This window comes from Eublepharis macularius, chromosome 12, assembly GCF_028583425.1.
Source record: "Eublepharis macularius isolate TG4126 chromosome 12, MPM_Emac_v1.0, whole genome shotgun sequence".
Classification (NCBI taxonomy): domain Eukaryota; kingdom Metazoa; phylum Chordata; class Lepidosauria; order Squamata; family Eublepharidae; genus Eublepharis; species Eublepharis macularius.
In genome coordinates this window covers 55,184,023-55,211,589 of record NC_072801.1, presented here as the reverse complement: position 1 = coordinate 55,211,589, position 27,567 = coordinate 55,184,023, and the positions used below count along the sequence as shown (strand labels likewise).

Sequence of the window (27,567 nt, the reverse complement as noted above, 5' to 3'; positions counted from 1 at the left end):
AAATTACAGTCTCGCTCTTAAAGCAGCTCTGGCTGGAGCGGACAACGCGCACGCCCATTCAGGACACACAATCGAAGGATCCGTCTTCCTTCTCGCATGCATAATCCCTCCGGGCGGGTTTGATCTGCGGCTCAGCCAGCATGAAAGGCTCTGCGGTTTTCCGAAGAATTTCTCCGGACTCTGCGGGGCGGAGCGTAATACTAAAGGCACTCCTGACATTTCCACGCGCGCAATGCAGGCTCATCCCAACGAGTCAATCTCAATGGTGATCAGTGAGGAATTTGCCGATGCTCCCTAGAGGGGGTGGGGCTAAGGGGAACTCCTGGAGACCGGGCGGGGAAAACTCCGCTTTCGATTCAGCCCCGCAGTCGTTGGAAGGAGCAACAAGGTGCCTCGGAGCGTCTCGGGTAAGGCGATCCTTTTTTGTCGTGCGGTTACGTTGATAATGTTCCAGTCCCCGTTGTAAACAGCCCAGGAGCTGTGCCCCGTTAGGGATTAGAGAAAAACAGTTTATTCCAAGCGTAGCGTGGATCATCCAGGTAAACTACGCAGGGCGGTTGCCTCCTCTAAGAGAACCCCACCCCAGCCAGTAGAGGTGCCTGGCGATCTCCAGGAATTATAACGGATCTCCAAACGACAGAGGTCAGTTTCCCCGGAGGAAATGGCTTCTTTGGAGGTGGATAGTACGGCGTTATACCCCGTGGAGGTCTCTCTGCCCTACAGATCCTGCCTTTCCACCCCAGGTCCGGCTTATAACATGATGATGCTCTAAATGATCTGTCGATTTAGAAGCCCTATCGGCCCTGTCTAATGAAAAGAATGCTTTGTTACGCTCGCAGGCCTTGCTGGTCCCTTGGTTCTGCCAGCAATTGACTGGAACTGTGGGCTTGGAAGATTGAGCCTTTTTTTCCAGACGCTTTTCATGTTGTGATCCCTAAATTGCTTTTTACAGCAATAGTTTATCCCTGAATCCGGCTCTTATTGCGCCTCTTGCCCACTTCCAGGTGGGGCCTGGCGTCACCTAGAATTGCACTTGATCTCCCGACGAAGGAGAAAAGGGCTGACTTGCAGGGTGGACTGTATAGCGTTATACCGCACTGAGCCCTCCCCTCCCCTGTGCCACCCCCCGCAAAATAATTCCCCAAGGATTTCTTTTCCAACCCAGAGCTGGCAACCTCAGAATACTTTTGCACCTCCCACCCTGTTAAAACAACACTAATTCTGACCGTTTGCCAGCTGGTGCCACTGCCTCATTCCATTCTGCACAGCCACACCCTTTCTCCCATTTTGGGATCTTGGTGCCCCATTAGAAGAGACTAATTTCCCTCCTTTAGCCCTGATCCTCATGCTACTCCTGTCCACCCCCCCCTCCACTTTAATTTCTAAAAACAGATGCTGGGAAAGGGGGGGGGATTCTGCCAGGAAACCACCCACAGGTCATCTGATCTCCAAGCCTTCTTTGCACTGGCAACTCTGGCTGCAGCTGTTTGGGTGCAGAGAGAGAAACCCTCTGCTTTGTGCACTGACTATCCCAGGCCCTCTTGAAACTTGACAGCAAGCTGATTTTGAGGCTGCACTGTGGCTCAGATTTTTAAAAACCTGAGGGCAGGGAAATGAAAGTGCTCAGTGGCACCTCAGAGATGAACACCATTTATTCCAGCATCAGCATTTGTGATTTAGAGCTCAAAGGGAGATGTTTTTCATCAGGGGCCACTTCTTCAATCTCATGATGCAACAGCAATTTGTCCCCCAGCAGAACGGGAGGTGGAGCCTGGCACCCCAGAGCCAAGAAAGGAAAGAGCAGGCAGGATTACAGACGTTCTTCCTGCTCCTGGACACTTTTGAAGAAGCAAAACTCCCTCTGGGGTAGAGTTGCCAGCCTCCAGGTGGAACCTGCAGATCTCCTGGAATTACAACTGATTCCAGGCCACCGAGATCATTTCCCCAGGAAGAAATGGCTACTTTGGAGGGTGGACTCTTATGGCATTATATTCCTCTGAGGTTCCTCCTCTCCCCATGCACCACCCTCCACATGCTCCACTCCTAAGTCTCCAGGAATTTTCCAGCCTGGAGTTGGCAACCATACTTCCAGGTAGAGAGGATGCAGCAGTTCATGGGAAATCACAAAAAAGCAAACCAACAAGGAGAGTTCTGTTTATATTTTTTAAAGATCTAGTTGAGGTACCTTCACTTTTTTCCTCCCAGCTATTTCCTCTCTTTATGCTGCTTCTCACTCTCTTGGCCCTTCCAGTTTGCTTCTCCTCAGTAAACCCAAAATTCTGCCCCCTCTTCTTCAGCCATCGCCCCCTTTCTCCCTGGCTGCTCCCTTGCCTTTTGAGGTCTCTGTTTTCTAGCTCTTACCTGTCTCTTTCCCTTGAAATCCCTGTTTAAAAAATTCCATGCTTCATTCTGCCATTCTTACACAGGTCTCCTTCCCGGCCTTTTCTCTCCTCAGATGCCTCCCTTGTGTGTTTGACCTCTTTCATTGTAAGTCTTTGGATAAGCCCTCTATGTTGCTTTATGGAAAGCCTCAATTTATTATCCGCACTTGAGAAATTACTTTAGAACGTGGCTTCTAATCCAAACTAATGAAAACCACCCTCGGAAGTATCTATTCCAGATTAACAATCCCAGAGAAAATGGCTCTGGATGTCTCCGCTTTTAAGCATCCAGTGTCTGAGACTTGGTAAATAGGAGCAGAATTAGCTGCTTAAACTGGAAAAACAACTTTGAAATTCTAGTCATGATGAAATAAGAACACAAAGCTGTATATGTCAAGAAACTGGCTTTGCCTATTTCATTTCTTGGCTTTTTCAAATCTTTGGCTCTGGCTTTTGGGGCCTAGTTATCTTGCAGAAGGCCCATCTCTGGAAAATTACAGTCACTCTAACTTTGCAGTTCCCAGAGAGATCAGGATGGGATGGAAGTGAGGTATAGGTGCATGATCAAGAGCTTCAAGGCTGAGAGCTGCGAGGGAGTTTTGCACTCACATGCCATCTCATTAGTGCAAGGGATCCGGGGTGTGGGGTGAGTTGCTCGAATTCTGAATACGTGCCAGCTGCAGAGGGATGTAGTCACAAGACTTAGCAATGCTCATTGGATGATCAGTCAGGATCAGACCATATTGCAGGCAGCATGGCAATAAAGCGATGGTCTTCACTCTAGTTTGTACTCCTTCTCTTGGCTACAACATGTGACTCTGGTGAATACACTACAAGTTTTTCTTGTGCTCTGGACCTGACTACCAGGATAGGTGTCAGTCCAGGACTGTCTGTGAAGTTTGGACTGTGATGTTCTGCTTGGACTCTTGTGCTTTTAGTCAGACATGATAACATCAGTGTCAGAGGACCAAAACCTGTGTAGTATGTTAGGGTAGTTATTCAGGTTTATTATTTTCTTTCCTGCTTTCTACATTTCTATATTTGTAATTTTTTGCACATTTTTTAAATGAACATCATATGCCTTCTGTGGTGTTACATGGGTTTGGGGGCTTCAGTCTAAACCAGTACTTTGGCCAATTTGGCTACCAGTTACCAGGTAATTATTTTGTGGAGGTCCACCTGCAGGCAGCCTACCTTGCAGGGCTGAGTTCTTCATTAATACCTGGTAGGGCTAGAGGCTTATTTTTTAGTCTCGCAGCTGAGAGTTGGGTAAAGAGACCAGTGGTGGATCCTGTTACCCTGGGAACTGAGGAGTCACACACACACACATGCACACACAGTTTGGGGTATTTTGCTCCTTGACCCCCTACTCCAAGCTTCCTGTGGGACAGGGAGTTCTGGACAGTATAAGCAGATAGTAAGTTAGCAGAACTGGAGAGTTTTTATTAGGTTCTGGCTTTCAAGCTCTTTCAATCCCTCTAACCAAAAATAAAAAACAGATTTATTTAATTTTCTTGCCCAGCTGGGGTGTGCATTTCAGCCTTTTCTCCAGAGATCCTCGACTAAATATGACAGTCTGTGGCCTCATCACGAAGTCTCAAGAGCCAGGTAAATCACCAATATGTGGTTATTCAGATGTGTATGTGTGTGTGAGAGAGTGATTGATAAATTTATAAAGCTTAGAACAGTAGCATTTTATATGGTGGTAAAAACTCAAATCAGTTGTAGACCTGATTTTCAGTTAATTTTTGGTAGTAATCTGTCTGGCTAGTTTAGTATGAAGAAGGAAGCAGAGGTGACTTGGCTGGCAGTTGAGAGTGGTTTCCCCACCCTGTACTGCTTAACGTTAAACTTTGGGCTCAGGGTTTCTTGTCCTTGCCCAGGCCAGGTTTTGAGCTGACACTGATGACTTTACTTGTTTGCTGTTTCTTCGCTCCAGTGCCCTTGCAAAGCATCTCCGTGGATGTGGCGGTCCAAGGTTTTGTGGCTGATGTGGTGTCTGAGCTTCGGTACAAGAATGAAGAAAAGGCCGCAGTGGAAGTTACCTTTGTTTTCCCTCTGGATGATGAAGCTGCTGTCTATGCCTTTGAGGGCCTGATCGGTGGGACACGGATTGAAGCCCGGATCCGAGAGAAGAAGCAGGTGAAGTAGCTCAGGGAAGCATGGGCAATCTTTGGGAGGGTGGGGCCTAGTTTCAAAGGGGAGCTGGAGACTTCTCTTGGGTAAGATCAGTCCCCCAATCCATGCCTTGTGTCAATAAACCCAAATGTGGTGCTCAAAATAAACCATTCTGAATGTATTCTTTTCAGGAACTTTCTTACTATGTATTCTTCTGCCCTGTTTGAATATATTCAGAATACTTGAGTATGAAAGTGGGAGAAAATCCTGTAGCATTTGATTAATAGGCCAGGTAGGAAGAACTAGGAGAAGGTCAAGGAGGTGGGGAAAGTCTTCCTGGTCAAGCTTTTGACTACTTGAGGAAGAAGAGAGAAGATGAAAATCTAGTATGCTTTGTGCTTATATGCTCTTCTTCAAAGAATCTTTAAAAATAAAGTACACGTTCCTTGTTACAGACAATCAAAAATATTTTAGTGAATTTGAAGTACTGGTGCTGTTGCTGATTTGATAAGACTTTTGAGGTCCTATATATTATTATTCCAATATAATAAAAACATTACAGTAATAGAGCTGTAGCTGATTGAAGATTAACAACTACTGTTAACAGTGAAATCCCAAACAGATTTACGCCAATCTAAGCCCATTGATTTCAATGAGCTTAGACTGGAGTGACTGTGCTTAGGATTTCACTGTAAGTCATCTTGGATGTCTGAGCAATGAAAAAACAGATTAATTATAATTAATCTCTGTGACCACCCCCCTTAAGCACCGCCACCCACCAGAAACCTCCCTTCACAGGTTTGGAGGCTTCCCTGGGACTTATGTCCTGTCATAACCCATCTAACCTTCAATTTCCAGGCAGAGAGCCTGGACCCAAATCCTCACAGGGTTCTCTCTCCTCTTCCAGAGGCTCCACCACACAGGCAGCTATTCTACTGTATAAAAGGCTAACCGTGTTCCAGACAACTCACTTCCCACCCTGGTGCACCTCCAGAGGGCGCTGCCATGGAGGGAAGCCCAGAAGAGGCAGCCCTTCCTTCTGAGAGCGCACCACAGTGGGAAGACCAGGCTGGGATCAGGCACAGAGCAAGCAGCAATGTCTGCCCCCGCCTTCATCTAGCTGGGATCAGTAGCAGAGCAGGTGGCAATGCCGGCCACCCATCTTCATCCAGCTAGGATCAGGAGCGGAGCAGGTGGTAATGCCCGCCCCCTGTCTTCACCCCAGGTGGGATCAGCCATGGAGCAGGAGGCAATGCCTGCCCTCCCCTCACCTGGTAGGAATCAACAGCAGAGGAAGTGGCAATGCCAGCCGCCTTCCTTTACCCAGATGGGATCAGACATGGAGCAGGAGGCTATGCTTGCCCTCCTTTACCCAGCCAGGATCAGGAGTAGCCAAGCCAAGAAAACATTAAATGTTCCCATAATTAACACAATACTCAAAAATACATTCATCCACTCTAATTGACAACAATAATATAAAGTGCAAGTGCTATACGGATGAAAATCTATAAACTCTTGATACATCTGTATCACATACACAATCCCCATCGGAGCTCATTTAAAGGGATAGTGCACATTAATCATAGTATCTATAAATACAACAATAAATACAATCAAATTCTTTAACAATTTTCAATAAATACAATGATGAATATAATTACTATCAAATTCTATAGTCGAAGGCTATACTGTGACACTGAGAGATCTCTGTCTTTTGGTGCTACACCTCTGAAGATGCCAGCCACAGCTGCTGGCGAAACGTCAGGAACTACAATGCCAAGACCACGGCTATACAGCCTGGAAAACCCACAACAACCAAATTCTATAGTCATTCAGCAATTTCTGCGAGCAGGAAGCAATGCCCCCCTCCCTTCACCAGGCTGGGATCAGTAGTAGGGGTGGGCACCTACTACTGATCCCAGCACCGGGCTGGGATCAGTGGTTGTAGTAGGCATTTGAAATGCCTCGGAAAGCTTCGGGGCTTAGTTTAAAGGCCCCCGCTGCTGCTTGCAAGCAGCAGCGGGGCCCTTTAAACACCATCAAAAACAGCCACCCACCCACACTTACCTTGGCTCCACAGTCAGCGGTGGCTCCGACCCTCCCTGCTGCTCACGGAGTGGTTGAGGAGGCGGTGCAGTGGCAGAGGAGCCGGCCTAGCTCCAGGCCGCCGTGCCCGCCGCTGAGCGCCCGGCTGCCACTGAGTAACACCACAGCCACCGCCAAGCAGCAGCAACGCCACCACCACCGAGCGACACTGTTGTAGTGGCTGCCGCCGCGGCCGAGCAACACCACCGCGGCCGCCGCTGAATTATGGTGCTGTGGCAGCAGCTGCCAAGGCCAAGCTACGATGACGTGGCCATCACAGAATGCCGCAGCTGCCGCGGTCACCACCACTGAACGACACCACTGCTCAGCTGATCCCCCCCTCCCTCCAGCGCAAGGCAAGTGGGTGGTGGTGGAGGGGTTGCCCCGGGGGGTGGGAGGTGGGGGTGGGGAACTCGCGTCAGTATGCTCCGAATATTTACGGAGCATACCAAAGTGAGTAAAATACCATAATTCGCCACTTTGGAATTATGGTATTCCTGTATTTTTCCCCAATTTGGGGAAACCCGAAGCAAGAAACCCAAAGCGACCTGGCCCTGCACACCCCTAATCAGTAGTGGAGCAGGTAGCAATGCCCACCCCCCTCCCTTCACCCAGCCAGGATCAGTCACGAAGGAGGAGGCAGTGCCTGCCTGCCCACTCTCCCCTTTCTAGAGCCCATTGTATTTTTTTCCCACAACAGGCTTTGTTACTAGTTTCCTATATTCACTTCCCCTCACCCAGCTACTGCCCAGGGTTATTAGGGAAAGGGAAGTTACTTTCACTTACATATGCTGTCAAAATTTATTTTAGATATATTGGCCCATTGGTCATGACCAGAGTGTTTATGGTTTATGTGTGTACTTTAATTTCCCTCAGCCTACAACTTTATGCCGGTGAGGTTTAAAACAGAAACAAAAAAATACTTTTATTTACAAGATAGAACATAGGAGTGAATGTTTTCAAAACTCGTACATATTGTAACTAAACAGGGAATGACTACTATGTAACAGAACTAATTAACAGAACAGGTTAACAGAACTACTTCCCTTAGCAGTGTCTAAAATCCTTCTCCCTTCCTCTCTAACTCTCCTTCCAATGGACTCCAACTGTCTCCAGCCCAGCATTCTGCCTTCTCTCATTGGCTGTTTCTGAGGACAGGTGGACCTGGGACCAGTCCTGTCTAGCACACTCCCTAAGTACACAGCATTACATTTGAATGCTCTGCCCCTCTCCCTAGTTTGTTTCTTTTGTCATATAAAAAGTTTTATAAGCTGCCTTTCTCCACAGCCTCAAGGTGGCATACAAAAACTCTGACTTACAGGTGACAGACAATTAACGATTAAAGCCAAAAAGGAAACAGCTATGCAATTTTCCCTTAAAAGAACATACTGTTCATGGAATAAAATTCAGAGTCTAAAAGGAATGGCCTGTTACTGCTTATTGAAGGCTGACAGCATAGGGGCCTCTTTGTCTTCTTGGGGAGAATGCTTCAGAATACTGGAAGTGCCATCGAAAGGGGGAGGGGGTGAAATGGCACCCGAGACAATACAATTTGATTAGAATTAACTTATTTTAAAACATACAAAAGTTTTTTGATCTGTACTCTCATTTGCAGTTAGATATAATGATACTGAAGGGAGATGGCTATATCAAAGTATAAGTCAAAATTGTGTTCAGAATTTTTCAAAAAAATTAAAAAGGGATAGCAATAAAGATAAGGTAAATTATCTTTAGTATTATTCAAATAAGACACAGCTGGGAACAGTTCAGGACAGAAAGAGTGGAGTGACATATATCTAAAACGGACTGCAGGAAAACGGATACTGTGTTGGCATTCTGACAGTGAAAACAGCTGTGTAGAAAAATTGTATATTAGCATGGGAATAGTTGAGACAGAGAGGGTGGCTTATATCCAAATAGCCAAACATTATAAAAAGCAGGGGAATGTCAAAAGCCAAAAAGGATAACTGAGACACATACGTGTACACATGTCAATATGCGAAGTAGATTAAGGTAGGCATTGTAAAAGAAATTAAATGTATTGCTGAGAGGAAAATTAGCTGGTCAGAAATGCAGAAAAGAGCCAGAGTTAATTTGTCATGTTGCTGGAGGACAGCAAATGCCTCTACCTTATAATAAAACAAGAGCCCATCATCAGAGTCACAACCACCACATCATCAGTTTTGACTAATGTCTATTATCAAAATCCCTCAACTACTCAGCAAAACATTCCAGGTATGAGAACAGCATGGAACATCTTGGCACAAGCAGATTTAACCTCTTCCCTGGTGAGCATCTTCTTTCAAAGCATTTCCTATAGACAGCATATTCACCAATATAATAGCACACTTCCTTTTGTACCCCCTGCACTCCTAATGCTCCCTCCTGTCCCTGTTCCAACACAGGCACAGCAGGAATACGAGGATGCCCTGAGCGAAGGACGGGAAGCCTTCCTGCTTGAGAGGGAGACAAACACCAGTGACATTTTCATCTGCAGCCTGGGCAACCTTCCTCCAGATGGGGAGGCCACACTGAAGCTGCGCTATGTCCAGGCATTGGCTCCCGAGCCTGATGGGGCCGTCCGCTTTGTCCTGCCTGCTGTGCTGAACCCGCGCTACACACCCCAGGGTACGTATGTTCACTTGAAAAATTATCACTTTAATTCCCTATCAAAAATTAGGAAGGGCATGGCTATCATTTTAATAACAGATTGGGAGTTATATCAGAAACTCATATCGGGGAAACCTCCCTACCGAGCAAGGACACCCCCCTCCCCAAGTTGTAAGGGAATCAGAGAAAAAGATACGGTTTAATGGACAACTCTCATTCCACCATGGACACATTGAAGCCAAACAGTTTGTTAACACAGCTGTGTATCTTGCCTCAGGTGACTTGGTTGAGATCGTCCATTTTCATTTTTTTTCGTATTCTTTGGCCGTCGTCACACGGACATCTCTTCCGTTAAATTTACAGCATATAGCGTCCTACCTGTTATCGGCACAGTAACGTTTCTTTGGGTCACCTAACGGCTCTTCGCGCCGCCAGCTGTCCACACCAAAGCGCTCCGTTCTGTTCTCTCTAACCACGCAGAAGCAGCTCCTCCCCCCTTTTATTTTTTTTTTATTCTGGCGTTTAATTCCGCTATAACGGAATAACTGCATATAAACATTCTGATAGAGCAAAACATTACGACCCTTTTGTTTTCCCAACTTTGAAATTATATAAATAGCCCTTTGCCCGCAGAAAACTCCCTGTCTGATGTGATCCCCATCGCTGAAGACTCTGCCATGGCAATTGAGTCGTTTTTACTTCAGCAGAAAGTTCACATTGTGTTATGTCGTTATGGCGTTATAAGGACATAATAAAATAAAAAAAGGGGAGTCGCAGGAAGAAATGGATTCTGGGATTGAAGGGAGGGCATAGGACATTGCGAGGCGAAATACATCGATGTGAGGCATTCACACTGAGGCACAAAATAGCGCGACTATCAAGCACAAAGCAGAAGAGAGAAAATCGCTACAGTGTTGGAATAAGGTGGGTGTTTGCCGGGAAATAGCGCCATTTTAGCGCTAAATAAAGGCCCGTGTGACGACGGCCTTTGTCAAGTGCTTACATCTACATGCTAATCTTTCCAGGCAGAGAGAGAGAGAAAGAGACATATCCTGTTCTCCCAGGAGACACTTCAGGATTGCCATCAGTCTGTATGTTATTACTAATGTGATAATTCTTTACTGGCAAGAAACTGTTTATGTAGAAACCATTCAAAAACATTGTCTCAAGTGACAGGTACAATTCCACAACTGTTGCACATGCTGACCACGCTAAAAGAAAGTCCTTATATAGACTCCATCCATTCCTTGTGCTATGTGTTTCTGTCTGACTGTGATTTACCTGCAATAACCACATTTCTCCTGCCTCTGATACCAGAGATGCACAGTGTGGACTGTTGGTGTATTAAGACAAGGTGTCCCCCCTCTCTCATATAATGGTGTCCTTACTTGTGTGTCTCTCTGTAGGGTCAGAAGGGGACACCGTCACCAAGGGCATACTCCGAGTGCCCAGGGGAGAGCTTCCGTATACGCTCAGCCTCAGCGCCACACTGGAGTCCTCCCACGGCATCAACCGGGTGGAATCCAAATGCACCCTTGTGCCCCTTCGCTTCACAGCAGAAGACCGTACTGCTGCCCAGGTGGGGCTTCCGCAGAACTGACCATTTATGCTGGGAGTTGTTTCTGAAGAAGGGCTATTTCTTTCACAGAAAATTCGTGTAAACCCTGTCCCAAAATTCTTGCTGCAGCTGTTTAAGCCTGCATTTCAGTTCAGCAGTACACAGGCAAATGCACAAACACCTATAATCCTTATATGCAGGTACCACAAGAGGATGCTTAAATTAGAAGCTGTGAATCATAACAAGATTTTTTCCCCTGTTTTACGTAAATGGGAAAGCATTTTAAAGGGAATTTTCTGAGCTCCTCTTCTATACTCGCTGCCAATTAAATACTGGGAGGGGGGGGGAGCTGATATCCAGTCATACAGCGAAAACCACTGAAAGGCTTTACTAAGCATAGTTTTTCTAAATCTGCAGATGGATCAGTAATCTCTATGAAGTGTTGTAGGGTGTCGGAAATTACTTGGGAGCTCCAAGAGGCTCTATATGATTCATGGTGCTTTCATTTGACATCCTTGGCATAGGAATAAGTATTACCAATTTTTCAATGGGTCTTAGCCCACCCCCTTTTTTCATGAGTTTCTATTGCCTTCATGCCTTCTTATTGAATCAGGAAGCCCAGAACAGTGACTCATGCAGAATTAAAGCAGGGGGCTCCACTCACAGCACATTGTATTGTTGTGTATTTTTTACAGGTGTCATTTAGTGATCAAGTTCCACACAGTCCAGAGAAAGAGAGTAGAATTAGTGGAGGTTGACTGCACAGAGTCGAGACCAGAGCAGGGACTCATGCAGAGGCACAGTGAGCAGCCTTCTCCAGGAGAGTACTTTCTGGTATCAGAGGCACGTTAAAATATAATTAATGGATTTCTTACAGTACCAAGCAGTTCTGTCCAGACAAAGAGTATAGGAATATCCAGTACTGGTGGTGGTGGAGAGTGCCCTCAAGTCATTGCTGACTGATGGCGACCCATGGCAGGGTTTCCATGGCGAGGGACTAACAGAGGTGGTTTGCCATGGCCTGCCTCTGCAACCCTGGTCTTCACTGGAGGTCTCCCATCCAGTTACTAAGCAAGGTCGACCCAGCTTAGCTTTTGAGCTCTGACAACATCAGGCTCACCTGGTCATCCAATATAGACCTTGCGGCAAAATGCTAAAAATGTACATACAAAATTAAATGATGAGTGTTCTTGTGGAAACTGATATCTTTCCCAGCCTCCAATGCTTCATTCTAATTCTTGTTTTTCTTCCCCAAAGGTCTCCTTGGCTGAAGGGCACCAGTTTGACCGAGATGTGGAGCTGCTGATTTATTATGAAGAAGTTCACAAGCCCAGTGCAGTCCTCGAGGCTGGGAAGCCTGGAGCTGCACCAGGTGGGCAAGCCATGGACCAGGGCTGAAGTGCAAGGGAGTCTGGGAGACACCTTTGGCCTGGATAGGGAAGGTCCGCACAGTACTTGGTGAGGAACGTGGGACGGAAGTGCCTGTTGATTCTCCTTTCTTTCTGTGCCAAACAGGCTCCCTGATGGGGAACCCAGCCCTTCTGGTTACCCTGTACCCCAGCTTGCGCTGTGCCTCCAAACCAGGCCTGAATACCACCGGGGAGTTCATCTTCCTGTTGGATCGGTCTGGCAGCATGGATTGCAGCACTGATTACAACAGCTCGGATGCACCACCACGTATTCAGAGCGCCAAGGTACATTTGAACAGATTAAATACTGGACTGTCTGAAAGAGGGAAGATGATGTGTGGGGGTTGGTTAAACAAGGAAGGAGGGAGAATAGAGAATGAGAAAGGAAGCATCTGTGGAGCCTCTGGAAGAGGGAAGGTGATGTGGGGGTTGGTTAAACAAGGAAAGAAGCAGAGGATGAGGAAGCTGCTGTGGAAACAGGGAGGATATGCTGTGATGTGGAACCAAACTCAGAAGATTGCTGGAGTATAGTTGTGCGGGGGAGGAAACAGTGACAAGGAGACAGGAAGTGCTCTGTGGAAGGATGGGGATAAAGCTCAACCAAATTCAGAAGGGTGTAATTCACAAAACACATCTCTCAAGCAAATGCTTTGGTCATGTTTAGTCATTCGGCCCTTTGGGGAGGAAGTTATTAGTCATATTAATTGCATGTTAGAAAACTCATTTATTTTTGAGGATGTTAATGCACTGTTAAACTACTTGCATGTCTCTTGTAATCTCACCAATGTTTGACTGAAATGGACCCTCCATTCCCTTACAGCTGCTAAAAGACTTACATGTCAGCATTGGGAAGACAAAAGCCCAACTGCTATAAATCACTGAATTGGAGACCTTATAGACTTATCAACTCTGCATGGACTTCTGTTTAGATATTTGGAAATCTTTTATAGATACCTATGTATATATTTTTCAATAGTGTTTTTGTAGCCAGCGTTGTAGTCTTTCTTTTTTCTCTCCTGTATGCTTTTTTATTTTTTATGCTTTTACATTAATAATTTTTTTGTAAAAAAATCAGAAGGCCATGTTGGGACATCTAGGGTGACGCTACCTTTCCTCTCCCCCTACTCAGGAGACCCTGATTCTTCTGTTAAAGAGCCTTCCTCTGGGCTGCTACTTCAACATTTACGGCTTTGGATCCTCCTATGACTCGTTCTACCCGTGAGTGTGAGAGTGTTGTATGCTTGTCAGCCTCCTTCATTCCTTGTTCCTTCCACTCTCTCCTCTGTCCTTCCATCTAAAGGAAAGGAAGTGGAAAGGAGGTACTGCTACAGTCCACAAAAAACAAATAATAGTACTCATCCACTCTTCATCTTCAGAGGCTCTGTTATGGGTGCCCCCGCCATCTGAGAGTAGACGAGCGGCAACCCAAGAAAGGACCTTCTCAGCTGTGGCCCCAAAATTTTGGAATTTCCTCCCTATAGAGATTCCTCCTTCTCTCTCTATCATTATCTTCCACCAGTAGATGAAGGCTTCTTTGTTTGGTTTGGCATTCTCTCACTAACTGGCTGCCCTCCCTGGTTGTGATGTGTATTTCTGTGTATATTGATTTCATTGACTTGTTTAAACTTTTTCTGTACACTTTATGCTGCTTTAATGTTAAAATGTTTTACATTCCTCACCTTGGAGACCCTATTTGGTTGGAAAGGCTGCATAGGAATGTTTTAAATAAATACAATAATAAATAATAGTTTTGACAAGAGAAAAGTTAAAAACCAAACAAATGGTCACCAAACATGGCAGAAAGAAAAGGGAGGACAAGTCAGTCTGGGATTTGCAAAAATCACAACTTTTCACTCAAGCCTGCTTCCTTTCCAAGGCATACCATGGCCCCTTGACTTTTACTACTTTCATTTGTCTTCCTCTTCCCAGCTAAGCACTTCTGGCACCACACATGGCTTTCTTGTTCTCTGCTGGATAGTAATATCTTTCCTCTGTTCTGTACCGTTAATCCCTTCTTACTGGCAGAAACTGATCATTATTGGCTTGAATTTGAGTGGGAGAGGGTAGTTACTAGACTAGAATGTTGGGGGATGAAAGAACAGTTTAGGTCAGCTGGTACAAGTCTGGAGCCCTCCAAGGAGCAGAGTAGATAGTGTGGTTAAAAACCTTCAGAAAGCAGGTCCTCTGCATTCTTGATTTTCTGGCACTTCCTTGTACCCCCATCAGGCAGAGCGTAGAGTACACCCAGCAGACCATGTCGGAATCTCTCCAGCGCATGAAGGACCTAGAGGCTGACTTGGGGGGCACAGAGATTCTGGAGCCTCTGAAGGCCATTTACAGCCAGGCTGGTCGAGAAGGACATCCTCGTCAGGTACTACAAACATGATAGATTTGAGGATACCGAGTTCCATTTCTCTTGTTACCTAAGTCTGCCCTTCCCACCATATAAACGAGCAGCCAACAGCTGCTGAATATCTTGTCATCTGCCTTTGGAATCAGAATCCTCTCTTCTGTAGTCCTGCCAGTGTGAAAAGATGAGGATGGTAATGTTCATTCCAAGGGCTAGGTAGTTGGTGTCATGTTGCCGAAACAGAACTTTTTTGATTTCCAGAGGCAAGTTCTTGAGTGTCTTTAAGTGGGCTCCAGTTTGAAAATCGGCATTATACGCTCTAAGCGCTGACGTCACACATCTCTTCACAAGGCTGAACTAGATATAGAGAGAATGGATAATACTTGTTTGTGCTAGTTAGTCTCATTTAGTAGCCAGTCTCACATTTTTCTCTCTTTCAGCTATTTGTGTTCACAGATGGAGAGGTATCTAACACAGATGAAGTCATTGCAGAAGTTCGACGTCACAGCAGCTCCCACAGGTAGGAACTAAGAAAAAGAGATCACACGCTCGCCCTGTATCCTTCTTTGCATCACCTTCTTTTTCCCTAATCTCATCTCTCCTTCCATAGCACTTTTCTCAATTAATAAGTAATCAAATTTAACCCAAATCATGCCCATAATGGTGGTGGAGAATGCCATCAAGTCATAGCTGATTTATGACACCCCCTGCTGGGGTTACCAGCGCAGAAGACTAACAAAGGTGGTTTACCATTGCCTGCCTCTGCATAGCAACCTTGGTCTTCCTTGGGAATCTCCCATTCAATAACTAATGAAGGCTGGCCCTGCTTAGATTCTGAGTTCTGACGAGATCGGGCTGGTCTAAGAAGTAGTCTGACTTTCCAAGGGAAGTGGGGTGGGGTTCTGTAAAGGAGTGGGTCCTGTTGACTGAGCTAGCTTGTAATCTAGCGCAGTAGCTGCCATGAGCAGAAGAAGGTATTTTGTTTGTGTCCTTTGACAGGCATGTGGAAAAAGGGAATCAAGTTTCAGACAGCAAGTAAATAGATGCACATGTTTTGCTTTGCCCTGCTGTTTGCAAGTGAGGGGGAAAAACGGAGGCAATTCCCGCTAATTATACCAGCGAAAAGGAGAGAGAGAAAAATTCTCGCGGGAAACAGTATTGAATTAAACAGTTCTTACGTTATTATAATAAAGTATTTTCGATTACAACTACTGAAAAAATTATACACTCTACTCATATACAGTCAATAAAGATGTCCAGAATGTCTATCGTCTGTATGTTCTTTAATCACGGTATGTAGATGAGTCTTCGCAAAGTCTTCTCATATAAGATCAATTTGAAGAATACACTGAACAGAAAGTGCCATGCCCAATCTGGGGCCGGCTACAAACAGATTTCGTCCCCTTCGTCAGGGGCGTGGTTTATAACTGTAAAAAAGTAACATTCTTATGTTAATATGTAATTTCCATCACATAAATATTTTACACTGCCTCAATTGGAACTGACCTGTTATATTCCCACAAAATAAATTATTTCAAACAGTATTTAACATGGACGCATGTGTCTCCAGTATCCAAGCTACAGCAGCTGTATCTTCTACTGCGTGTAGCCAATCACTCCATCCGAGGTTTAAATCACATCCTCATTATTCAATCAAAAACTTTAAAGAAACATAACTGATTATAAAAAGCAGTTCAATGACAGTTCCGTATTGAGGCCGTGCGGTTTAACCGTCTGCAGAAAGACAATCCAAAAAGCTTCCCTTTGCAATAGCACAAGGGCATTCAAGCAAATATACCACACCTGATGTGTAACATGATGCAAAATGTTTAACCATCAATTTCCGTTCCTTGACAATGATCTCCTTCCCCTCTATCATTAGTTTACACAAAGCACATCGGCCACATGTTTTGCTTTGCCCTGCTGTTTGCAAGTGGGCACCTTGACAGAAGAGGGCATAGTGGCTTTGTCCAGCCCCTGTTCCATGAATGATAAGCAGGCAGCATTAACACTGTGTTCTTAAGGCCCAACTAGACATGAGAGATCTGTAATGAATGAGGTTCTGAGAACTCTTATCACCCTCAATTTTATTTAAAAGCAGCCTGGAGAATTTGGACTGGGTCCATGTCCTGGCAGTGAGGCAGGTGGAGAAAATGATTCCAAGCTTGACGGGGTGATCCCTGCATATTTATGCACAAGTCCACCTATTTATGGCTAAAACGGAGGCATCTTTTTAAAGAAACTGATACTACAAAAATACAGTTCGCATCTGATGAAGAGAACTGTGATTCTCGAAAGCTTATGCTACAATACAGTTGGTTAGTCTTAAAGGTGCTACTGGACTCTTTTTGATTTGACAAAAATACTCTCTCCCTTTGTTATTTAACCAGCCTGATGAAGAGCTCTGGAGAACTCAAAAGCTTGCACACTGTTCTGTGTGATTGTGATGGGAGCAAATAAAAGTTATTGCGTGATTGTTCTTCTTGGACACAAATTTTTACACGCACACATACCTTTTTTTTTTGCACCCTTACTGCTAGATGCTTCTCCTTTGGCATTGGCGAAGGGGCCTCCACAGCCCTCATCAAAGGCATCGCTCGAGCAGCCGGGGGCAGTGCAGAATTCATCACGGGCAAGGAACGCATGCAGGCCAAGGTGAGGACCAGGAGCCTGGTGTCTCCTCCGTCATGGGCTGGACTCCTCTCTCCTGAGCTCTGTTTAGCTTGCCAGGCTCTCTTGTCTGTCTAAGAGCACATACCATCTTTGGGCTATCCCAGTCCAACTGACTTTTTAATGAAATGAGGCACTCTGTCTTTCACTCCTTCCTCAGAACCTGCTAGGTAATGTCTCCTTGGCTTCATGTTCTAGCTTGGCCCTCTCCTCTTCTTGTTCCACTGTTTGTTCCACCTTCAATATCTAGTAATGCCCAAATGATTTAGATCTAGGATTTTTTTTGTAGGAGACATTTAATACAGTTGCTAGAAGACAACCAGACTTGAATGTTGCATGCTAGGTGCTTAAGAGCCCATCCATGTACTGTCTCAGGATAACAGGAAGAGCAAGTCTTATTCAGACATTGTTCTGGTTTCAAAAGGCATATACAATCTTAACTTAAAACTCCTTTCCAGTTTGTTAGGAACTTGTCTTAGAGAGTGCATACTGAGTCTCTTTCTTTGTCAGGGCACCCTGCTGTCTACCTTACACCTTTCAAGTGTTATGCCTGTTTTCTTCCTTCAGGCGCTGCAGTCATTAAAGAAGGCCCTGCAGCCAGTAGCAACAGGAATCTCACTCCGCTGGGATTTGCCTTCCGGTCTCGAGGCCGTGCTCGTGGGGTCTGGCCCCCAGGTCATCTTCGAAGGGCAGCGCAGCCTCATCTATGCCCAGATCCGTGGGCAGCATCAGGCAAGTGACCTCCACCAGGATCCCCAACTATTGACCATGCATCCCTGTCCATCTCCCTTGGCCAAGGGAGCCTGATGGGCTTTTGAGGCCTTAGTCCTTTGGGCATCTGTATTCCCAGACTGTATTCCTCCTTCCTTTCTGCTCTGCCATTTCTTTTCCTCTGCAGTCCTCAGGTGCCTCAGAGGGGGCTGTTGTGCTCCAGTACATCTTCCAAGACCAGACCTTCACGGACACAATGAAGTTCCCCCTCCAAGCTCAGGAGCGCGACAGGTAGGACACTCTCCTTTGTATGTCCCCTCTCATTGGCCATCGAGATGGACTTGAACTTGGTATAGAGAGGTGAAGGCTTGAAGGAAAATACAGTAATGGAGCGGGGGGCACTTGTGTTTTTCCAGAGTTTCACTGAATACTTTTTCCAGTTTCTTTTCTTTTTTGATTTATGTTCTTTATATAACAGCAGGGTTTTTTTTCTGGTGGAAAGATTAATAATTTTGGGGTGAGCACTGAAAACAAAAACCTCTTGTGAAATATTTTTCTAATGAGTGAGATGCTTTTCAAGCAGTCCATAGTGAGGTGAGAAATCACATTTGATGTCGTTGCCAGTCTGCTTCTGACATAATTACTTGACGGGAATGGCAGAATCCCAGAATGGTTGAATCCCAATTCATGTCCTCAGCCAATCTCTACGTAATACATTCATGTAAAGTGCAGCCTTTAATAGTCATTGGAAGCTCCGAGAATAGGCCCAGGGTTGGCACCAGGTCTCATTCTCACCACATTTGGGGTGACTTTCGGAATCCATTCGTGTGCAGCAGGTGCCCTAGAGAGTATCGCGCAATGAATGTCCTAAGTGTGGATCTAAAACAGAGCTCAGAATTCTGTATTTGGAACAGACCCTGCATCAGTCTTGCTAATAAGTCTTTGCCAATCCATTCTCATCAACCCACTTCCAGGTCTGATTTTTAGCAAACGTGGACAGAAAATCTTCTGTGGTGGTTTGGAGGGGGCTTTCCAGGCATGGGATTTATATAAACGGTGCCAGACACATAATTTCACTTTTGCTCTCTCTCCAGGCTCCCTGTTCATCGACTGGCGGCTCAAGCCCTGTTGCAGGAGCTGGACGGTACTGGAGAGAAGGATGAAGAAAAGCAGCGCCAGGCTCTGGAGACGAGCCTGAGCTCCGGGGTGGTGTGTTCACAGACAGCCTATGTGGGGGTGAACACAGCCCTGGGCCAGCCAGTGCAAGGCCCCCTTATCCACCGAGATGTCCCCCATGCATGTGAGTAAAAACATTGGTCACAGATGTGCTCATGAGCTGAACCAAGGGAGATTGAGCTGAGCCCTTCCTTCTAGAAAGCCAACTTATTACGGATTTAGAACATTTCTGTGCTGCCTCTCCAGGAGACCTGTTTGAGGCAACTTACAACTACAGTTTCCACAACAGACAGGCAGAATCTAAGTACAGTGTAAAGCATTACCAGCATTAAGAAGGATCTCATTTGACAGGCTGGAGCAGACTCTCAGAGCAGCTTAGAAGATCACCCTGCCCCCATTAAAAGCCCAGGCAAAAAGAGAGTAGAGTCAACACCAGGAGAACCTCAAGAGAAGGTTTCACAAATCGCTGAGTACTATGATGGCTCATGCTGGGTTAACAGCAGGGGAGCAAGGAGGTGCCAGCTATCCTCATGCCCTGCATGCTGAATATGCGATGTACCTGGAGCCTCAGGCAGCCAACATGCTGAGCTCCTCACGGGAAATGTATTGTCGAAGGCTTTCATGGTCGGAGAACGATGGTTGTTGTGGGTTTTCCGGGCTGTATTGCCGTGGTCTTGGCATTGTAGTTCCTGACGTTTCGCCAGCAGCTGTGGCTGGCATCTTCAGAGGTGTAGCACCAAAAGACAGAGACACTGAGTGACACTGAGAGATCTCTGTCTTTTGGTGCTACACCTCTGAAGATGCCAGCCACAGCTGCTGGCGAAACGTCAGGAACTACAATGCCAAGACCACGGCAATACAGCCCGGAAAACCCACAACAACCATCCTCATGGGAAGCCACTTCCATACATCTATTTCTGCCTGTTTCACCTATTGTATATATACTTAAGGCCAACTTTAAGCAGCTGCTGGAGAATCTCAGGAAAACCCTTTATTATTTTTATTGATTTATTTACTTAGACTTCTACTCCACTCACCCTGTAAGCGGCCTCAGAGCATATTAAAATAGTAATATAAAATCAACTGGGTAGCATAAGAAATATAAAAACATCAGTATACAATTCATTAAAACAGCATCTCACATATTGCACAATCCTCTAGTATCCACAGAACTGTCAGCCTGTTAATAGAAAGCCTGCCAGTGTTGTTTTATTTGATATGGTTGGTTGATGGTGTGTCATAGTGTCTTTGACGGCATTTTGTGGTTTTCATGGTCAGCTGCCTTGCATGTCTCCTTGAGGAGCTCAAGCAACTGCTCTATGGTGTTCAGTGCCACACCTGTAATGCATAAAACAACTGCTGGTGCGGATGCCGTATAAAGTGGGTGGGTGTCCCTGCCAGCACTGGAATGAGGTGGCCACATACACAGGACAATCATCTGAGGAAGCAGATAAGAGGAATTACTTTATCAATGGCCAGATTTTTCTCAGTCCTGTCATAATTATTTTTGTTGCTCAAAAGCGTGAAATCCTGGAGCTTCGATAGGTGGGGCAGGAAAGGAACAGAACGAATGGAAGATTGCTTAACTGCTGGTTGTTAGCCCTGCGAGGGCCATACCTCTGCATGCTAGATGCTGGGCACACAAGTGACGGAACACCTTCCAGCTCAATTTTTGTTTCCCAGGGACGTCTGCCTAGGTAGAGTTGGAGGCCGTATGGACTTGACTTGATCGAATCAACAAATGTGTATGCTTTTCTTCAGTCACCATACAGAAGGTAGCAGGAAGACAAGCCTTGAGGCTTGGATGGGGAATCTTAGTCCTTGAGAGCGCTTGGGATTTTTCTGTGCTGTGTATCTGGGGTTCTGCTTAACTTGCACAAGCTGCCAGGATCTATTCTGCTTTGGGCTCAGTAGGGAAAACAGCAGGATACAAATGTGATAAATAAAAAAATTGCCTGGTTGCTCTAACACTCTCTTTTCCTCCTCAATCTAGACTATAGTGCAGCAATGCCACAAGTTATGAAAAAGCGATGCAGACGAGCAGCCCCATGCTCTGCTGCTCAGAGTGCCCCCATCATGATGTTTTCGGTGAAATGCAAGTCAGGTAACAGAAGCAGTGCAACCATCTGAGAGCCTGTTGCATTCTAAACAAAACATCCAGGGTCCAGACTTTCTAGTTTTATGTGAAAAGACTAGAAGTAACATACATTAGGATACTCAGTTTCAGTCTTGAATTGGGTTGCTGTAGAGTTTTTTCTGGAGGTGGGGCTTCTGTAGTGGACAGATTGGGGAAATCTGGTCTTTTGAGAGAGAAGATTTGAAATGAGAGCGGGGAGGTGAACACCCACAGATAGAGCACGAGACACTGTGTGGTGGGTCCCATAGACAGAGGCCTGGAGTCTGTGTCTGAAGAATCTCCACCCCCTTTCTAGTAGTGACTACCTCTTCTTCCCCTTTCCTTTTCTAAGATAGCAGCGGCAGAGCTTTCAGCCATTCTTAGTTTCCTTTTTTAAATCTTGGGATGTGTGAGGTCTCAAAACCTGCTCATCAAATTGGAGCTTTGAAATCATTCTAGGATGAGATGTATATATCTGCTAAACATCATGGGTTGAACTGAGTGTTGTGAGTCCACTTTGAAGCTATGGTCAAAGACAATTCCAGGTCAGTGATCCAGACCAGAAATGAAGGATCCCCGTCAGGAAGCTGAACTAGGAAGCTGGTTGCAGAAAACAAGGAGGAACATCTGTATAATGGGAACATTCAGAGAAAGTAACGACAAATGCTATGAAGCTGAAGCTGTTCTTTCTGTTTTCACAGCAACACTGGATAGTGATCAGTGCCTTTTTTCAGGTAATGTACTGGAAGGATTTTGAAGAACCGATAAACCAGCTAGATAATACCATTTTCAGGGTGTAAGTTTTCAAGAGTCAGAGCTTCCTTCTTCAGGTGTCTGAAGAAAGGAGTTCTGATACTTAAAAACTGACACCCTGAAAATCTTGTTGGACTCTAAGGTACTACTGGAGTGTAATACTGCGGCATTACTGTTAATCTCCAACATCTTTCTCCAAACACAGAGATTCTTATTCGACTACATTCAGACATTAATTACAAATCTGTGATTTCATGCCAGGAAAGACTGTGATTGAGAGTAGTAATCAGGCACGTGCCTTCTCCTCCTCCTACATGAAAACTAAAGACTGGAGTAATTTGCAGCTGTCAGAAACTGTCCCGGGCTTCGTATCCTACTCAGTGACATGGATAAGAAACCAGAGTTTAAATGTAGTTATGAATTCTCGTTACTCAGGCATGCACATTCTGATTTTGCTATTAAGTGGCATTATTTGGACATAACAATTACTGTGCAGGGAGAGGAGGGAATTTATGAGCATGACTGTGAACCAGGTGTGCTCCCATCACAGACAAAGACTTACTAGCTGCGTCTTAGTAGAGCATTAGCTGACTTAAGACTGAAGAAATAGTTAGCCAGCTAATGGCTTTATGGTTTTTGTCCTAATCTGAGCCAAACCCTCTTAGGGGCCATCACCCAACACTGCAACAGTAAGATCCATAAGTTAACAATATGTTGCATCCGTTGTGATGTAGAGCCTCATATCATGCTTGGCTGTTAAGATGGAAATTTCCCCAAATAAACAATAAAGTATGGCAGTACTAAGAACAAAATCACACAGCCGAGGGAGAGGTTTGTGGATACCCCATTACCTAGTCGTTTTTATGGCTGCCCTTCTTGCCCCCTGCAGAAGCAGAAGTGCTCACTCCAAAGAAAGAGGAACCCCCTCTCTTGAGGCTGGTCTCTCTGCAGAATGCTGATGGCTCCTGGGTCCTCGATTCTGGCCTGGCCGATCTTCTGGGCCTGAGCGAGGCTGAGATCTCTAGCAAGGCACCTGGCCAGGTAAGTTCTATAGCAAGTCCAAAACCTAGCAATTGCACTTGTGCCTGGAGGTGCAGGGAGGAGTCCTGGGGATCCATTTGCTTCATTTCAGGGTGGAGGGAAAAAATGTTAAGCCTAACCCAAGTTACTGCCTTCAGTTCTGATTCCAAACCTCCAGTGAGGTCAGGATTTCAGTTCCAGAACAAAGGGGAAAGATAAGAAAACTGACTTAACTGCTGTCTTCTCAGTGATGATGGTGATGCTTAACTATAATCAGTACATTCCAGAGTTGATTTGCACTCAGTCTGAAAACACAGCTTCCTATTCCTTGCCTGACCATGGTTAGTGTTGGGCCTCTACCAGGGTCGCTTCCACTCGTCCTTAATGGGACAGCCTGCCAACAAAACTCAGGGGGATTATTTCACTCATTACACACACCATCGTTTCCCACGAGCAAGCAGATCAGGATGATTTCGGCTTTTAAGCATTTTTTGTGAGACCTGTTTTAGTCCATTTTCATTTTCGATGCAGGTTTTCCGCGTGATTACCTACTGTATCAATGCATGTGGAGGCATTTTTGCGCTTCAGAAGAACCCTCCCTCCAGTCTCCAAACCCTCCTCTCGCCATTACTCCTCCTTTAAACATCACACATGCGTCTGGCTCACATGTGCGATGCATAATTCCTCCCCCCCCCCTTTTTAACTTTAAAAAAAACGTTTTAATGGTCCTTGCGTGTTTACGATATCTACATATATAAAGGGAATCCTACTGCAGTGCTTGCTGCATTGGATCACTCAGCAATCAGACTGTCAGTCTAGGATCAACATTGAGAATGGAATGCCATTTCTGATTTTATTTTAGACTAGCAATAAGGCCCATTGTTTGGGAAAATACAATGGGCCCTAGCAGCACTTCCACACACACACACCCCGTGCCTCCACCCATAGCATCAGTTGAGGGGGGGGGGTCGTGAAAGAGATCAGGGGCTCCCTCTTCCTCCGGCCTCTCGGCTGCTGCTTGGCTTGTGCGCAGCCCTCCCAAGGCCCCACAGAGGCAGCAAGGAGCCCTGTCCCCCACAGCTGTGGGACCTTGGGAGGGCCTCACTACCACGCTGAGCCTTCCCACTGTCATGCTGGGCCCTTCCAGGTCTCTGGAGGCGACAGGGAGGCAAACCATTTTTCCCCCACTCTCTTTTTATCCCTGTATACTCTGCCTCTGCGGGGATAAGGAGTGAGGTGCGGGTAACACAGTTTGCCTTTTATATAGTAAGATACAGAATCGCGCAATCGCACTACTCTACTGTTTGCATATTTATTACACACTTGTATTTAAAACTTTGAGTGGGAAATGAGTGGTAGAGAATGGAGTGCTATGCATGCCCAGTTTCTACAGAAACTGAAAGACAGGACAACGGTGTAGTGCAATCCTGAATGTGCTATTTAAAAAAAAAAAGGAAAGTTGGGTGGGAATGCGCCAATGTCATTTGTAACAATACACAGACTTTTTTTCATGACAAAACATGCATGAGAACGATGCATGTGAAAGTGAGTTCTCCAAGCGGATCGGGAAAATGTGGCTTTGGGACAGGGGAAACTCAAAAAAATTGGAACATGTGGAAGGGCCCAGGTCTGTGAGTGTGCTGGACCCAGTCTCTCTCTTCCTCCCACACATACCAGGTGACCCCCACTGTGTGGGCAACTGTGCTGGCCATCCTCTGGCTGCACTCCAAGGCGGCAGAGCAGAGTGATGAGTGGCAGCTCCTGGAAGCGAAAGCACTCAGGTGGCTTCAAGGAAACGCAGGTGAGAGTTTGCAGCAGGTGGATGAAGAATCCCGAGAATGGAACCAGAGAGGGAGAGAGTGGGGAGGCAGAGGCTGGACTTTGGAGAAAGGGACCCAAACAGCAGCTTCCGGTCCAGCTAACCCACCAGAGGATGATCCAGTTCTCCAGGGGTGGCTATTTCACCCTTTCTCAGACCAGAACCCAATGCTCCTTCAGGCCAAGCTAGACTGTATTATGCATTCACCTAAGGTGTTTTCTTTTTAAGCATCTAAGACTTCATCAAGACATACAATATGCAGGCCTGAAACATACAACTAAAACCAACTCATCTGTATACGATGCAGATACTGGATGGGTGCATCTCATCCCCTAACCCCCACCCACATGTACAGCCTTTCAGCACCTAAAAGTTTTGAGGAAAGAGAGCTCTGAATTTCCTTCTCTCCTGCCCCACTTGTCTGCAATGCCCTTGCAGTCTCTGCTTTGCCTAGTGGTCTATTCCTCATACGTGTGGCTACCTGGCCTCTGGAAACCCGCGTTTGTTTTATCAAATTTATACCCCGCCCTCCCCATAAGTGGGCTCAGGGCGGCTAACAACCTACATTATACAATTAAAACCGTACACATATCTAAAAACCATAAAAACAGTATAAAACCAACTAGTGCTATGATCAACTTAGCCTATAATAAATATCTTTTAAAAAACATGGACATAGCTGGGGCACAGCCCTGGGCAACTCCCAGCGGAGTACGGGATGTGACAAACAGGAAGGGGACAATTCGCTGGTTCTCAGCCAAAGGCCCAGCGGAACATCTCTATTTTGCAAGCCCTGTGGAACTGTAACAGGTCCTGCAGGGGCCAAATCTGAATCAGGAGTGTGCTCCACCCTGCTTGAGGCCAGACGAATGTCCCATGGGTGGGGGCCACCAGGAGCTGCTTGTCCACAGAGCGCAAGTCCCTGTGGGGGACATAGTGGGAGAGGCGGGAGACGGAGGTTGCTTCACTAGGTGAGCCTCACTTTATGCATTTTTAATTCTTGCGGGAGATTGGCAGTGTCCCAGTGCTATTCTCCATACATCCTATGGTATCTTTTGGCCCTGGACTTCTAAGAGGGTCTTGGAATAAGAGGGTCATTTCCTTGAACTTGAAGAAGGGAGGGGATTGTATCCTAGGAGCAAAGAACCAACGTCCCTTGGCTTAAAAAGACTACTTTCAAGCCCTTGAAAATAATTGTACAACTTCTGTGAATTCTTGAAATCTTCTTTGTGTACATATCTAGTACCGTCTAAAGATATTTTTACAAGAGTGGAGGTGGAGGGGGATGCTCTTCAGGCAGTTTCTAGCAAGAGCAGGAACAAGACTGCAAATATCAAAACCCTAGAGAGAGGGATAGGGTTTCTCCTCCAAAAGTCACCACTAATTGGCTTAACACCGGCCAGAAGAGGTATAGAGCAAGCGGGTATGACTAAAATTCTGAAGGGCGAGTTGCTGTTGCCTTTCCCAGGAGCAAGCAATGAAAGAGGAGTTCCTTATGAAACAGGCCCATGCCAGGCCAACGTGGCTCAAGATCTGAAAGCCATTAACCCAGGGCTCCAGTTTTCGTCCGTTTGCATTAGCTTTTTGTGGCATCCACCTCTTTTGCATTTTCTGCTGTATCTAAAATCCTTCCTTTTTTAAAAAAACTTCTCCCTTGCAAGTGATTATATATATCTTCCTTTTCTTCCTCTGGTTTCCCCCAAATAAAGTTAAAATTTATAGTGTTAAGAGAACCTCGGTTGTCCTCAGATCACTCGTGTATAAAAGGCTGGAGTTTATGTATACCATCTCTTAGTGAGCCAGACTGTATGTTTAACAAAACGTGGGGTGGGAGGCAGAAGTGGCCTATCAAATACTGCTTGAGATCTCAAAGTGACAGGTAGTGGCAGATAACTAGTGAGGATATTTGGGCTATTGTTTCAGGGGCAAACACTAGTCTAATGGCTTCGGGGAAATGGGACCCTCCATCTTTGTTTCTCCCTGCCTTTTCTTGAGGAAGTGTGATACCTGGTATTTTGTGAATCCCTTGTTTAGATTGTATTAAAAATATTTTTGAATGTTTGAAAGAGTTGCTTCCATTCTCCTGTGCTAGATCTCCATACCCTTAATTAAGAAGCTAGAAAGAAGATCTTCTGCACAGAAGAACATTAAGCCTGGAGAGGATCTAGTTCTCTTCATTGAAAAATGTCTAGCAGAACCACACCTGAGAGATGCTAAAGTGCCATCTCAGTACCTTGTGCTTGTGGCAAAAGACTCTCACTGCTTTCTCTGTCTGTTGTAGGGTCTCGGCTAGCGGACTGCGTGAAGACTGGCAATGCCGTGCTGGGCAGCACTGTGAGCCCCCAGACTTTTGGTCTCTGAGCTCCTCTCTGTTCCCTTGTGCCTTAAACTGGAGCTCCTGCTTCCCTGTCTCTTTTCATCCTGCCCACGTATAACGGGCTGCTTTTATGGAGGGCTTGACTGAATTCCTTGGATAGTACTCATTTTCGTGCCTGAGAGTCTTCCTCTCCACTGGGCTGGGGCTCTCCCATGCCTGGATGCTGCTGCTCCTTCCCCAGCCATGAGGTGCCTTGTGGTCCTGAGTCCTTTTTCTCTCTGTAAACCTGCTACATAGCAGGCTTAGTAGTCAAACTCTGTCCTTTGTGAGCTCTCTGGTTGTAAATGCTTGGCATTGGCACAATACGGAGAATAAATCTTAAGCGAGTTATATAGCTCTTCTGTCTACCAAAGAGTAATCCACATAATGTGGCAAATGGCTGAGTGAAAAATAAAGTGGAAATCTCACATCCTG

The 27,567-nt window shown here is 45.8% G+C and overlaps 1 protein-coding gene across 1 annotated transcript; it reads left to right on the top strand.

Annotated features, from left to right (window-relative positions):
* Positions 1–349: 349 nt before the first annotated feature.
* On the top strand, positions 350–27,567 carry LOC129338612 (von Willebrand factor A domain-containing protein 5A-like). Its single transcript, XM_054992979.1, has 19 exons — positions 350–407; positions 3,904–3,989; positions 4,321–4,523; positions 8,990–9,212; positions 10,601–10,773; positions 12,010–12,124; positions 12,268–12,446; positions 13,291–13,379; positions 14,388–14,532; positions 14,952–15,031; positions 17,052–17,166; positions 17,749–17,913; positions 18,080–18,183; positions 18,987–19,192; positions 21,062–21,172; positions 21,886–21,918; positions 22,827–22,978; positions 24,635–24,758; positions 27,058–27,567. The coding sequence occupies exons 2-19, from the start codon at positions 3,950–3,952 to the stop codon at positions 27,135–27,137; spliced, it is 2,337 nt and encodes a 778-aa protein (XP_054848954.1). The 5' UTR covers positions 350–407; positions 3,904–3,949; the 3' UTR covers positions 27,138–27,567.

Excerpts from the sequence above, each read along its gene's own strand:
- LOC129338612 (XM_054992979.1), top strand. The coding sequence starts at position 3,950 with ATGACAGTCTGTGGCCTCATCACGAAGTCTCAAGAGCCAG. Across the intron at positions 15,032-17,051 it reads CGTCACAGCAGCTCCCACAG|ATGCTTCTCCTTTGGCATTG; the intron begins GTAGGAACTAAG and ends CCTTACTGCTAG. Across the intron at positions 19,193-21,061 it reads CCGAGATGTCCCCCATGCAT|ACTATAGTGCAGCAATGCCA; the intron begins GTGAGTAAAAAC and ends TCCTCAATCTAG.